The sequence below is a fragment of the Octopus sinensis genome, linkage group LG12, assembly GCF_006345805.1.
Source record: "Octopus sinensis linkage group LG12, ASM634580v1, whole genome shotgun sequence".
Lineage (NCBI taxonomy): Eukaryota > Metazoa > Mollusca > Cephalopoda > Octopoda > Octopodidae > Octopus > Octopus sinensis.
In genome coordinates, this window is record NC_043008.1 from 5,541,966 (window position 1) to 5,556,762 (window position 14,797).

The following is a 14,797-nucleotide window of genomic DNA, read 5'->3' on the forward strand; positions in this document are numbered from 1 at the left end:
GATTTTGTTTGTGTGTATGATGTACATATTACTTGCAGGCTTGGCTATGTTGTAAGGAGTTTGCTTGCAAATTATGTAGTTTTGGGTTCAGTCCCTCTGTGCAGCAGCTCCCTTCCTTGAAGGTGTTGAGAGGCTTAAAGTATGGCAGTGGGACAAGCATAGATGTCTTGCTGTAGAAGAGAAACATGGCTGCCCCCCTCCCCCCATTATACAGGGTGTTTTGAGCTATAATTGACAGTTTGCATCAAGGGGAAAAGAAAACCCAAAGCCTGTCCCCCCCAAAAAAGTATTTTTAAAAAATCAAGAGATATCTATGAGATTGTGGTTGGGAGATAAGTTTTCTCAAAGTAGCCACCATCAGCTTCTGCCATGGCTTCAAGATGACTCTGGAAACTGGCACATGTGTCCCTCTCTGTGACCCTGGGAAGATTTTCAAACACCTCCTTAACCCTTTCGTTACTGTATTTCTGTTGAGATGCTCTGTGTTTGTTTCGATTAATTTTAAATACAACAAAGAATTTAATAAAATAACTTCGTTATCATTAAGCTGGTGTTAGGAAGATAAATTGTGACTAAGTTTTGGTGGGAGATTTTAAATCAAAACTTCATCATCGTTTAACATCTGTTCTCCATGCTAGCATGGGTTGGACGGTTCGACCGGGGATCTGGGAAGCCAGAGGGCTGCACCAGGCTCCGGTCTTATCTGGCAATATTTCTACAGCTGGATGCCCTTCCTAACGCCAACCACTCCGTGAGTGTAGTGGGTGCTTTTTACGTGCCACCTGCACTGGTGCCAGGCGAGGCTGGCATCGGCCACGGTCGGATTGGTGCATTTTACGTGCCACCTGCACGGAAGCCAGTCGTGACGGCACTGGCTTCAGCCACGATTCGGATAGTGCTTTTTACGTATTGCAGAGCCAGAGGTGGTTTGAGCTGGGTTGGTATTGAAAGGGTTAAACACACCTCTACATTTGGGCTGATGCACATTAGGAGCAGTAGGAAGAGTGTGGATTGAAGGAAATTTAGGCTATTATTTCTAGCATATAGAGTGACCACATTGAGGTCTCTTTCTTTCATGTCTTCTGTTGATTATTTTTCTTCTTGACCCTTTTGTTACTGTATTTATTTTGGGATGCTCTGTGTTTCTTTGAATTACTTTTAAATATAACAAAGAATTTAGTAAAATAACTTAGTTATCATTAAGCTAGTGTTAGGAACATAAATTGTGACTAAGGTTTGGTGAAAGATTTTAATTCAAAACTTATGAAAACAAGACATTTGTACTGAGAGCCAGAGCCGGTTTTAGCTGGGTTGGTAACGAAAGGGTTAATCTTGACCATCAGCTTAACCTTGGTGTTGCAGGCAGAATGGTTGCTACCTTCTCAACCATGTCCCACACGTAGTAATCCATGGGATTACAAATGTCGGAATTAAGGGGCCAGAAACTGGAGCTGGTGAAATGAAAAAAATTTTCCGAGAACCACTTCTGACTCTTTTCATTGATACTTTCCAGGGGGAAAAACTAGAAGTAGTTGATAGCTTCCGTTATCTAGGTGACCAAGTCAGTAGTGGGGGTGGGTGCGCTGAAAGTGTAACTGCTAGAATAAGAATAGCCTGGGCAAAGTTTAGGGAGCTCTTACCTCTGCTGGTGACTAAAGGCCTCTCGCTCAGAGTAAAAGGCAGACTGTATGATGCGTGTGTACGAACAGCCATGCTACATAGCAGCGAAACATGGGCTGTGACTGCTGAGGACATGCGTAAGCTCGTGAGGAATGAAGCCAGTATGCTCCGATGGATGTGTAATGTCAGTGTACATACTCGACAGAGCGTTAGCACCTTGAGAGAATGTTGTACCTAAGAAGCATCAGTTGTGGTGTGCAAGAGAGACGATTGCGCTGGTATGGTCATGTGGCGAGAATGGATGAAGATAGGTGTGTGAGAAAGTGCCAATCCCTAGCAGTTGAGGGAACCCGTGGAAGAGGTAGACCCAGGAAAGCCTGGGACGAGGTGGTGAAGCACGACCTTCGAACTTTAGGCCTCACTGAGGAAATGACCAGAGACCGAGACCTTTGGAAATATTCTGTACGTGAGAAGACCAGGCAGGACAAGTGAGCCCAGCCCACTTATGAATGCCTTCCTCCCTTGGACACAAAGACCGGTTGAGGCAAGCGAAGTCGATATAGAACCTCATCCGACGACAGACACCCATCCCAACCCCCCATGCTTGCGAAGACATGTTGGGGCAAGCGAAATCGAAACCGAATTGAACCAGCCAGGATCCCTGGCCTGGTGGTACGTAAAAAGCACTATCCGACTCGGGGCCGTGGCACGTAAAATACTCCAATGCGACCGTACGACAGGCACCCATGCCAACCCCCTTTGCTTGTGAAGACATGTTGGGGCAAGCGAAATCGAAACCGAATTGAACCAGCCAGGATCCCTGGTCTGGTGGTACGTAAAAAGCACTATCCGACTCGTGGCCGTGGCACGTAAAATACTCCAATGCGACCGTACGACAGGCACCCTTGCCAACCCCCTTTGCTTGTGAAGACATGTTGGGGCAAGCGAAATCGAAATCGAATTGGACCAGCCAGGATCCCTGGTCTGGTGGTACGTAAAAACCACTATCCGACTCGTGGCCGATGCCAGCACCGCCTCGACTGGCTTCCGTGCCGGTGGCACATAAAATACACCAATCTGACCGTGGCCGTTGCCAGCCCTGCCTGGCACCTGTGCAGGTGGCACGTAAAAAGCACCCACTACACTCACGGAGTGGTTGGCGTTAGGAAGGGCATCCAGCTGTAGAAACATTGCCAAATTAGACTGGAGCCTGGTGCAGCCTTCTGGCTTCCCAGAACCCCGGTCGAACCGTCCAACCCATGCTAGCATGGAGAACGGACGTTAAACGACGATGATGATGATGATGATGAAGGAGCAAAGTCGTGCTGCCTTCCAGCAGCAGCCCTCTCCAGCCAGGGCTTGACCATAGTGAGCAGTAGCTTCACCTAACTATCTGAAGTATGCCCAAGGCCTTCTTCAAAGATGTAGCAAAGAATCCTGGGATGCAGACACAGTTAAAACCCCTGCTGTGTCCCTTTCTACTGACCACAGCTTCATAATCTCTGTTGCAGCTGTCCATGTTATGTCTTACATCCTTTACGGTGTTCACAGAGCATTGAGCAGGGGTCATGATGTTGGCATTTTGATACCTGGGCACGAATCATCATGACACAGGTAACCTTTTTTTTTTTTCCGATATTCACATGGCTTCCATTCCTCCGTGTCAGCTAATTTTTTTCCCGAATACAAATTGTAGTTAAGACACCCGTGCCGGTGACACGTAAAGAGCACTGTCCGAATGTGGCAGATGCCAGCGCCGCCTGACTGGCGTCCATGTTGGTGACATGTAAAAGCACCAACCGATCGTGGCCGTTTGCCAGGCTGCTCTGGCCCCTGTGCCAGTGGCACGTAAAAAGCACCTACTACACTCTCAGAGTGGTTGGCGTTAGGAAGGGCATCCAGTTGTAGAAACAGTGCTAAATCAGACTAGAGCCTGGTACAGCCTCTGTGGCTTCCAGACCCCGGTCAAACCGTCCAACCCATGCTAGCATGGAAAACGAACGTTAAATGATGATGATGAACTTCCATCTCTATACTCCCCACTGGTGCTGACTGTTCACCAATTCATCAAGCCATTACTGATAAAAAGAGACATAAAACACATCTTCAAATTTAGCTCAAATACCTTCTACTTTTGTCTGTTATTGCTTTCTTTCTCCTTTCCTCTCTTTTCTCTCCTTTATACCATAATCCCATGGTATTCCTTTACCTTCTCATTTTCTTCCATTCCCGATTTGAAAAATATCACTTTACCAAATGTTTTATTGAGACCAGTTGTGGAATATTTCACCTGAGCATTTCTGGTATTTAATCAACAGTCTCAGGGAACGATATCTTAGTTGCTTTTTTCAAAGATCTAATTATGAAAACCGATTTTCTTTTCTTCCAGCAAATGAGGCGGCCTGAGTCTTCCGATGATAGACATGTTATGGCAAAGCATGCCACTATTTATCCAACAGAAGAAGAGGTCAGTCTTATTCTTCACTTTTGTTTTATTTCTTTTGAAAATCCTTGTGTTAATGTCCATTGGTCACTCCTGTCTTTCCTGCTAGCATGGATTTCTTTTCACCTTTATTGCTATAATAGTCATCATGGTCAGTTTCCCATGCTGGTGGGTTTGATAGATCTGCAATATCGCTTTATAGTCAGAGTGGAGCCAAAAATTCATATCTCTGTAATGAGAAATATAGCAGTTCAAGCTCAAAATCAATAATTTCTGCACTGCAGATTCCATCCGTTTGAGAATTTTTACAACTGAAACGAAATTGAAAATGGCGGAATTAAACTTCAAATAAGAAGTTTAATTTCTTAGTCCAGAACCAGCTAAACTATTTATTAAGATAAATGCTTGGTTTGAATAGTGTCACTCTGGCTCTACTTTTGTCCACTTCTGCTGTTCAAAATAACTCCATGCATTACTTATGAAAATTACTTTTGTGTTTAGCTTCAGAGATTCCAGAACATTGTATCATCCTGTGAAAGGGCCTTAAAGTCAGTTTCTGATCAAATTGCTGAAGCGTAAGTAATGCTTAATTTCTTTGTGCGTTTGTGTCTTGGTATATGTTCTGTAGGGCAAAAGGTGAAAGTTTGTTTGTGTGTGTGTGTACAAATCCACCCAGTGTTACATGGTAATGAAATGTGGGCTGTGAATGCAGAAGACATATGAAGGTTTGAAAGAAACAAAAGTAACATGCTCTGCTTAACCCTTTCATTATCAACCCAGCTGAACCCGGTTCTGGCTCTGTAATACAAATGTCTTGTTTTCATATGTTTTGAATTAAAATCTTCCACAAAACCTTAGTCACAATTTATGTTCCTAGCTGAATGATAACCAAGTTATTCTTCTAAATTCTGTTATATTTAACTCTTTAGTGTTTAAACCGGCTGTATCCGGCCCAAATATTCTACACATTTTATGCTCAAACTGGCCAGAACCAGCATCTCACACCTACCCTGCAATGTCATTTTTAAAATAAGCAATTACATCTTTCCTATCTTGAAGCTACAAAATAATATCAGATAAATTTTTTTTAAATGTGAATAAATAAGGATTATTTTTGCCAAATTAATATGAATGCTAAAAGGTTAAAGTAATTTAAAGAAATACAGAGCATCTCAAAATAAATACAGTAATGAAAGGGTTAAGAAGAAAAATAATCAGAAGACATGAAAGAAGGAGACCTCAATGTGGTCGCTCTATATGCTAGAAATAATAATCTAAATTTCCTTCAAAACAGACTGGAGAACTTGGCACAGTCTTCTGGCTTGCCAGCTCCTGTCAAATCGCCCAGCCCATTCCGATATACAAAACAGACATTAAAAGGTAAGGAAGAGGATCTACTTGAGAAAGCCTTCTACAGGATCTCTCACTCTGTACATTTTATGACTTGCTCGCCACTAAGTATGATAGGTTTTTCTCTGTTGGCTTGTGCAGTCCAAGGAAGCACACCATATATAGTAGTGCAGTCAGGAAGGTCAGTGAGGCCCAACCTTCCGAGCCCTTTGACAGGGCTTAGAAAATCTTAAGGACCGCTGCAATAAATGTGCGAATCTTGAGAAGAGAATATGTTGTATAAAACCGTAATCAACTGATCCTCCTATATTTTCTTTTGCTCAAAGCCAAGAACTTTTCATCACCCCCCCCCTGTATAACCAGTAGGCTTCATCACATCAGTACTCTGTTCTTTCTATTGTAGAACTTAATAATAATCACATCATTGTTTTTATGTATAACAATGTTAATTAGCACAAGGTCTTTATAATGATCTTGTGTATATTATATTTGATATTGTAAACTCTCTCCCTCTCATATAAACACACACCTTTTTGTATTCTTACTTCAAATTTAAAAAAAAACTACCATTGATATATTATACAAAATTCAAATTTTATATCTCTGAAGAACAGAAGAATTGTCTATAAATGCTTATCAATATAGGATTCCATTATAGGGACAGTACTCCTGCGAAACGATCATAAGATGCTTTAAAAACTAAATTCAAAACTTTTAAACTGTCATATATATTATATATATATACTTATACATATTTACATATATTTATACTTTTAATACTACAATTATTTTACTCACGTATATATCTTTCTGAAGAATTTTCTAATATTGATTTCCTGATATTAATAATAATATATTATAAAATATATATATTCTTACATATATCTGTAAAAATAATATGTGAGAATTACTCGGTAGCCAAGATAAAACTCTGAGTTTCGGATGCCGAGGTGGAAATCCACAACACCATCTCTTCAGTTATCTGGCCATCTGAAAAATGCTATGAAAAGGACCATTATACAAAGGTCAATTACTGTGTTATAGACCGCTAATTATACAAAAGCACTAATTCGAAAGACCGCTAATTAAGGTAAGGTTAAAAGTTCATATGAACAGACACGCTTACGCATTACTATGAACTTTTAACCTTATCTTAATTAGCGGTCTATAACACAGTAATTTCCCTTTGTATAACGGCCTTTTTTCATAGCGTTTTTCAGATGGCCAGATAACCGAAGAGATGGTGTTGTGGATTTCCACCTCAGCATTCGAAACTCAGAGTTTTATCTTGGCTACCGAGTAATTGTGACATATTATATTTACAGATAAATTCCTCTATTTACATAATATTGAGGTCTCTTTCTTTCTTTTGTTGTCTTACCGTTTTTACCAATTATATTCTTACATATATTTAATGTATAGTGAAACTCTGAAGAAGAAAAATGGTGGCAAAATGTCTGCAGAATCTGCTGCAACTGACGGGGAAGGCAAGGAAAGGTAAAAATCTGATAATTACATGAGCTGCAATTAAATGTTAATTAGTAAATTTCGTGGTTATGATTTTGTGTGAGGTTTAAAATTATTGCCAAACATTTTCTCAGTTCAGTTTCTCTCTGTTTGCTGTTCCGTCTGTTATATTTATTTTAAGACCCCCCCCCCTTCTGTTTTCCCTCCAATTTATGTAGCTTTCAATGCTTATGAATTTTCATTTTCTCTTTTCATGAAAATGCTTAATCTGTTTGGCAGCCTTCAATTTTAATTTTGAATTCTATTGAGAGTTGTTTTTGATGTTATTCAACTTGATAAAATAAGCACCAGTTTGCATCCTATTCTCACCTCTTTTATTCGTTATAGTTTTTGAGGTTATTATACAGGAGTTGAGGTACAAAGGCGCGCACATGTAGATATATATATATATATATATATAACGGGAAGGTTTACGAAAATAAACAGAAGACGAAGGCAGGTGGAGTACAAACAAATAATGTATTAGTATGGCGCTCAGGAATAGAAATAAAACAAGTCTTTTACGTTTCGAACCTACGCTCATCAACAGAAAGATACACAGAAAAGAAACAAGGAGAGAAAAAAATTGCGTGTAGGGGCTAACGAACCAACATATATATATATATACACACACACACACACAATAGGTTTCTTTCAGTTTCTGTCCACCAAATCCACTCACAAGGCCTTGGTTGGTCTGAGGCTATAGTAGACGATGCCTGCATTGGAACTGAACCCAGAACCATGTGGTTGGGAAGCAAATTTCTTAGCACACCGCCACACCTGTTTAATTTTCATTTGATATTGTCGTTAATTTAGTATCTTCAAATGCTTATTTTCCTATAGACTGCACTTACAAATTCTAAATATTTGACCTGTAAATCTCATTTTTTTTTTTTTGCCTTTCAGTGGAAAGAAAGAGGAGCCTACACCACGTGCTTTAAAGGGGGTCATGCGTGTTGGTGTTTTGGCGAAGAGTTTATTGCTCCAAGGCGACACAGATGTTCAGCTTGTAGTTTTGTGTTCTGATAAGCCAACAAAAAGTTTATTAAAGAAAGTACACACTTTACTCTCAAAGACATTAGCTGTAAGTTTCCATATTCTTTATTTGAACCTTATTTACCAGACTTTGGCATTTTGAAGCTTTTTTTTTTTTTTTGTTACTCATTTACTTGTTTCAGCCATTTGACTGTGGCCATGCTGGAGCACCGTCTTTAGTCGAGTAGGTCGACCCCAGGGCTTATTCTTTGTAAGCTTAGTACTTATTCTATCGACCTCTTTTGCCGTAAACACACCAGCATTAGTTGTCAAGCAATGTTGGGGGATGGCAAACATATACACACACACACACACACATATATATATGTATACATATATACAACGGGCTTCTTTCAGTTTCCGTCTGCCAAATCCACTTACAAGGCTTTGGTCAGTCCGAGGCTATAGTAGAAGACATTTGCCCAAAATACCATGCATTGGAACTGAACCCGGAACCATGTAGTTGGTAAGCAAGCTACTTACCACACAGCCACTCGTTTGTCTTTTTCTTCTGAAATTTTCTATAGCTGACAACTGGTAAGATTGCATTGTATATGAAAGCTGTAGATTCCTGTCTAAGTTTATAAAAATTGTGCATAACGTGATCTTGACATCCTAGAGATTGTGACCAAACTGGGATGATACCAATTAGATAATACTAATTAATTACTGCTTTCACAGGTGAGTGACGGATTTCAGTCTTCATTCTCTGACCTTTGAGTTTCGTAAACTTCTTAATCTGGTGTGTCTTCATCATTTCAAATTCTTTCATGTACGACTTTTCCGGATCTTGTTGGATTCTCTTTCTATCACCTTCTCTGGTTATTTTCCTAATTAATGAAGATAACCTCTCTTTGATTTCATTATTTAGTTGATGTTTTTCCCCCAACGGTTGTAATGGATCCTCCCAAACTGGGATATGGTTAACAATTTGCTGATTGTATTGACTGTCATAAGTAATAGTAATGTGTTCCGTTTCAGACTGTGACCGAAGAGAAGTATGAACTTAAGATGTCAGTCAGCGATGCCTCAATCATTGTTTCCAGTATAGACAAGGAACCAGTGATTTCCTGCACCATCATGCTCACCTCACCTGTCATTAGGGAACCACCTACTGTAAAGCCAGAACCAGGTAATTCTTGATCATATGGCTCTTGTGTGGGGCTAGATACTTACTCCCTTTATTATCCTCGTCATTGGTCCCTAACTCTGTTTTCCATGCTGGTATGGGTTGGACGGTTTGACAGAAGCTAGCAAGCTAGAGATCTGCACCGGGTTCCAGTTTTATTTGGCCTCAATTCTACAGCTGAATGCCCTTCCTAATGCCAACCACTTTACAGTGTGTGATGGGTGCTTTTAATGTGGCACCAGCATGCATATATATATATATATATATACACAAAATTTAGAGGACTGACCACTAAAGTGGACAACCTATATGCTAAACATAGATGTCAAATCGCCATTACCACAAAGAATGTGTTCTCAAGAAAAATCTCGGCAAAAAACCAAAATGTAAGAACAAATTTTGTACGTAACACAATTTTTAATTTTCGGATTTTTTAAATATGCTAAACCACTGGTTTTAATTGATTAATATCAAAACCTACCTTCATTATTTAATTATGTATATATATTTGGTCTTATCCATACATGCATGGAAGATGGATGTTAAATGATGATTGATATATACTGAACTACAAAAGACACGTTGCACTGTAAAAGATTATTTGTTTCACACACGATATTGAGATTAAATGGATTTTATCACAATTCTTGGTAATTTGACATCAGGAATTTGTCACTGACCCACAGCATCACTCTCTTTTGAAAACACAAGGATTGCATGTTAGGTTTCAACTCACTCACTTTTTGTGAACATGATAATACTTGTGAACGCATCTTTATGAAAAGCATGATGCACATGTAAAATGACTCGTTGGTTATAAAAGGCACCCAGATTTACTCGCCTGTCATTCGTTTCCCGAACACAGGAAGCATGCCAAGACTGATACGAAATCAGAGGGAGCAAACCGTCGGATGTCTCCATGGCAGATAAAAAGCATCCACTGGAGTGAATGGTGTTAGGAAAGGCATCCAGCTGTAGAAACCAATCCAAATCAGATTGGAACCTGGTGCAGCTTACCAGTTTTCAGTCAGCATGGAAAATGGATGTTAAATGATGATGATGTGTTTGTAGGAAGAGAGTAACTTAGAGTTATGGTTCCGTAATTGGGTTTTAAAAGAAGAGAATTTAGTAGGATTCAGTGGTACAGAGTTGGCAAGGTTTGTTGTTTTCTTGGTGTGGTTGTGCATGGAACAATACTTTCTAGTTAATGCTAAATGTAATATTTTTAAAATTTTAGTACCCATATATATATTTAGATAGTGGAGTGTTTTTCTTGCTTGGGTTGTGAAAAGTATGCATATATTGGTTGTATTGTGTTTTGAACTGGTTTACTGTTAGCTCTATATATGTGGCTGTGGCTAGTGTTGCCGTTGTGTTACAAATTTATATTATCTTTGTATTTCATTTGCTTAGGTGGAAAAAAGCAGAAAGATCCTGTTGATCTCCTCAACAAACAGACATGTTTGGATGCTCTAGCAGTTCTGAGGCATGCCAAATGGTTTCAGGTAAGATTTATTATTCTGTAACAGTTTCTCTAACTTTTTTAGCTGAGACTTGATTTTTCTGTTCTTAACATTTAATATAGTTTCTTTGACTCATTTGGAAAGAAGCTACCCATTTTGGTAGTCTGCTCCCCCACCCCATTCATCTTCTCAAACAGTCTTACAAACCACTCATCCTCCCACCTCTACTCAGCTTGTGCCTTGTGGGGGCTACTTGGGCACCTTATCATTACTAATCTGTGTCTTGTAGCTCCTGCTGATCATTTTCTTTCCCCCCTCTTTTTTTTTATGTGGGTAGCCATACCAATCCCTCTGCAAGAAGCTGCTCTGCCTTCCCCCCTCATAGTAAACCTCATAGTAAACCAGCTCTGGCTCTGAGTACAAAAGTTCTGAATTAAATCTTCCACCAAACCTTAGTCACAATTTATGTTCCCAACACCAGCTTAATAAGAAGTAAGTTATTTTACTAAATTCTTTGTTTTATTTAAAAGTAATTGAAAGAAACACAGAGCTTCTCAAAATAAATACAGTAAAGAAAGGGTTAAAAAAAACACTAATAGTTCAGGAATGAATCAAAATATTTTCCTCCCTATCCAACCCCAAACAGAAATACTTTCATTCAGGTATTCATTCCCTTTGCAATTGTTTCACCTGCCAACAAGAGTTGGGCAAATGAATTGTCGAGGCAGTATTTTCAGCTGAATGCCTTCCTGCCACCAGACCGTAACTATTTCTCAAGTAAGGGATTTCTTTCAATTTCACTGAGTTTCAAAAGAGCAAGGCTAAAGGGTGTATTGTTTACAGGGTGTATAAGCCTAAGACCACCACTTTCATACAAAGGCATGTGATACACGCATTCATGTGCGTGCACACACACATGCACAAACACATATCTTTATCATTTAATGTCCATTGCATGGGATGGAAGGTTTGGCTGGATGCCCTTCTTAATGCCAGCCACTATGCAGAGTGTGCTAGATGGCTTTTACATGGATTCCTATATATGCCCCAGCCCATCCAAAGTGCCTTGGATCGCAGGACGGCCTGCTGTGCTTACCTTGGATCGTAGGGTGACCTGCTGTGCTTGAGGAGACCTATTGAGTCAAGTACATCAACATCAAAAAATCAAATGGAAATTGCAGTTGTGATACCTGTGCCGGTGGCACGTAAAATGCACCGCCCATACGTGGCCGATGCCAGCGCCACCTTGACTGGCTTCCATGCCAGTGGCACGTAAAAAGCACCAACCGATCGTGGCTGTTGCCAGCATCCCCTGGCACATAAAAAGCACCCACTACACTCATGGAGTGGTTGGTGTTAGGAAGAGCATCCAGCTGCAGAAACACTGCCAGATCAGACTGGAGCCTGGTGCTGCCTCCTGGCTTCCCAGACCCCACTTGAACCGTCCAACCCATGCTAGCATGGAAAACGGACGTTAAACGATGATGATGATGATGTGTATGTATGTGTGTGGGTCTTCTGAATTTTTGTTTTAAATGCATTGATACATCTTTCTTATAATACCCGTATACTTTTCGTGTAGGCACGAGCTACTGGTCTTCCATCGTGTGTTGTGGTGTTACGGATCCTCCGAGATTTACGCCAAAGAAATTCTGTATGGGCTCCACTTAGTGAATGGGTAAGTAGTTGTTATCTAATACAGCAGATTCTTCCTGGGTGACGACAGGGCTGGTTTCTGTGACATATATATATCAACCCCAGTCCTGGATCGGATGCCAGTTCATCGCAGGATTACTCACGTTTGCCAGCTGAGTGGACTGCAGCAACGTAAAATGTACCCAAGAAAACAACACATTGCTCAGTTCAGGAATTGAAACCACAATCTTATAACCATGAGTTCGACACCCTAACCACCAAGCTACACGCTTCCACTCTCTGATATGGTATTGAGTATATATTGTTATATTCTTCCTTCCTGTTATCTGTAAGCTATTTGACATGTTTGTTTCTGTTTCGTCTAGGCAATGGAATTGTTAGTCGAGAAGTGTATCAGTAGTGCAGAGTTCAATCTTGGCCCTGGTGATGCTCTCAGAAGAGTCGTTGAGTGTTTAGCATCTGGCATATTTTTAACAGGTAAACTGACGATTTATTTAGTTTCATTGAACTACATTTACTCATAAGTCCCACTTTATACACCTTTGCATTTACGTTGTGGTGGGGTTAAATGAAATGACATATTTCTTTGCTTTGGCAAAGTTCTGCTTTTGTATCCATGTTAGAAATCAATTTCTTCCTCATGTCATAATCTTTTGTTTCACATGTTTATTTTCTTATATTTTTCACTACTACTGTTAACAGTATGTCTACAGGAGATCATCCTAATTGTCAAAATTGATGCCAGTGTCGGCTGACTGGTCCTGTGCCAGCTAACTGGCCCCGTGCCGGTGGCACATAAAAATCACCATTTGAGTGTGATCATTACCAGTGCCGCCTGACTGGCTCCTGTGCTGGTGACATGTAGAAAGCACCATTCAAGTGTGGTTGATCCCAGTGTCAGCTGACTGGTCTCGTGCTGGTGGCACATAAAAAGCACCATTCAAGCATGGTTGATGCCAATACTGCCTGACTGGCCCTCATGCTGATGGCACATAAAAAGCACCCACTACACTCTCGGAGTGGTTGGTGTTAGGAAGGGCATCCAGCTGTAGAAACTTTGCCAGATCAGATTGCCAGCCCTCAGTCAAACCGTCCAACCCATACCAGCATGGGGACCAAACATTAAATGACAATGATGATCTCAGCATTTGTCCCTAAGTTGACTTCACCATTGCGAAGTAAAACTGTCATGAGGTATGCAGCCGTGAGCTTTATTTGCACATAGTACCTTGATAAAAACCATTTATCTTTGGGTTGGCAGTAAGGTAATTTAATCCTTTTGTTACCATGGTTTTCTTGAAATACACCTCTTCATTTCAATTAATTTTAAAAGTAATGAAGAATATGGTAAAATAAGTCAGTCATTATTAAGTAGATGTTTGGACCATTAACAGAAAATTTTAATTGGAAATTATAATTTAGATCATTTTAAAACAGGTAGTTTGTACCAGAGATGTAAGGCAGTCTTGGGCAAGTTGGTATCAATACCTGACCCTCAAAATTTTTATCTTGGAATTATGGTAGAATTCGTGGCCTTTGGATGTTTCTGTTCAAATAGCAGAAGTTTTTTTTTATTTTCTTGAGTGAATTCTTTTACCATGTCCCCTGTTTCATTTCTTGTTTAATTCCTATTTTTTCCTTTCTTTAGATGTTCCAGGATTGTATGATCCTTGTGAGAAGGATCCCACAGATGTCCTTGATAGTATGTCCATGCAAGACCGAGAGAACATCACTGCTGCAGCACAGGTAACACAATAGAACGAGCGGTCAACAACTGTTTAACATTGACCAATGTAGACTACTAGCCCCACCGACTTTGAATACTGCTTAATATTATTACCATGACTAAAGCTGGCAGAATCATTAGCAAGCGGGGCAAAATGCTTAGAGGCATTTCGTCTGTCTTTATTTTCTGAGTTCAAATTCTGCCGAGGTCTTCTTTGCTTTTTATCCTTTCAAAGTTGATAAAATAAGTACCAGTTGTGCACTGGGGTCAATATAATTGACTAGCCCCCTTCCTCTAAATTTACTGGTCTTGTACCTAAATTGGAAGCCATTATTGCCACTACTACTGTTACTACTATCACCTTGCTACAACTATTAATTCAAAATGGGTGGTGTGTGTGTGTTATTTGGCAAGAAAATTTTTTTAAATTGCCATCCTGAAATATAACAATATCGGTTTCAACACACAATTTCTGATCAGGAATCTTACAAAACAAAGACATAAATGTAAAAATAAAGTTGTGGATAAAATGGCTAAAACAATATGCAAAACAAAATTCCTGGGATAATTACAAGTGGGGAAGTCATTACATTTCATAATAACACATTATAAGAAATTAAAAAAAATTTTTTTTTTGTCTTTGGTCAGTAAGTGTTATTTCCCCTTTGCTTCTCTCTAGAAATCAAAGGAAATGACTACTATTGCCTTCAATCTTTGCTTTTATGACCTGGACATCAAGGTTTTAAAACTGACCTATTTGCCATTACATTTTAGACAGATTCAGTGCTGAAGCAGAAATATCATTATAGCAAATATTCTGCTCCATACCACAAATTTGCTTGATCTTAACCAGTTGAGCATGTCCC

The 14,797-nt window shown here is 39.8% G+C and overlaps 1 protein-coding gene across 4 annotated transcripts in view; it reads left to right on the forward strand.

Annotated features, from left to right (window-relative positions):
• The window catches only part of LOC115217960 (zinc finger RNA-binding protein), a 45,901-nt gene that overhangs the window by 12,276 nt on the left and 18,828 nt on the right, over positions 1-14,797 (forward strand). For all 4 annotated transcript variants that reach the window (XM_036507786.1, XM_036507787.1, XM_029787680.2 and 1 more), the window contains exons 2-10: positions 4,010-4,087; positions 4,565-4,638; positions 6,836-6,910; positions 7,829-8,006; positions 8,939-9,089; positions 10,500-10,591; positions 12,132-12,227; positions 12,571-12,682; positions 13,854-13,951. In XM_036507786.1, the coding sequence (XP_036363679.1) occupies positions 4,010-4,087; positions 4,565-4,638; positions 6,836-6,910; positions 7,829-8,006; positions 8,939-9,089; positions 10,500-10,591; positions 12,132-12,227; positions 12,571-12,682; positions 13,854-13,951 (954 nt within the window). The remainder of the gene's footprint in view (positions 1-4,009; positions 4,088-4,564; positions 4,639-6,835; positions 6,911-7,828; positions 8,007-8,938; positions 9,090-10,499; positions 10,592-12,131; positions 12,228-12,570; positions 12,683-13,853; positions 13,952-14,797) is intronic.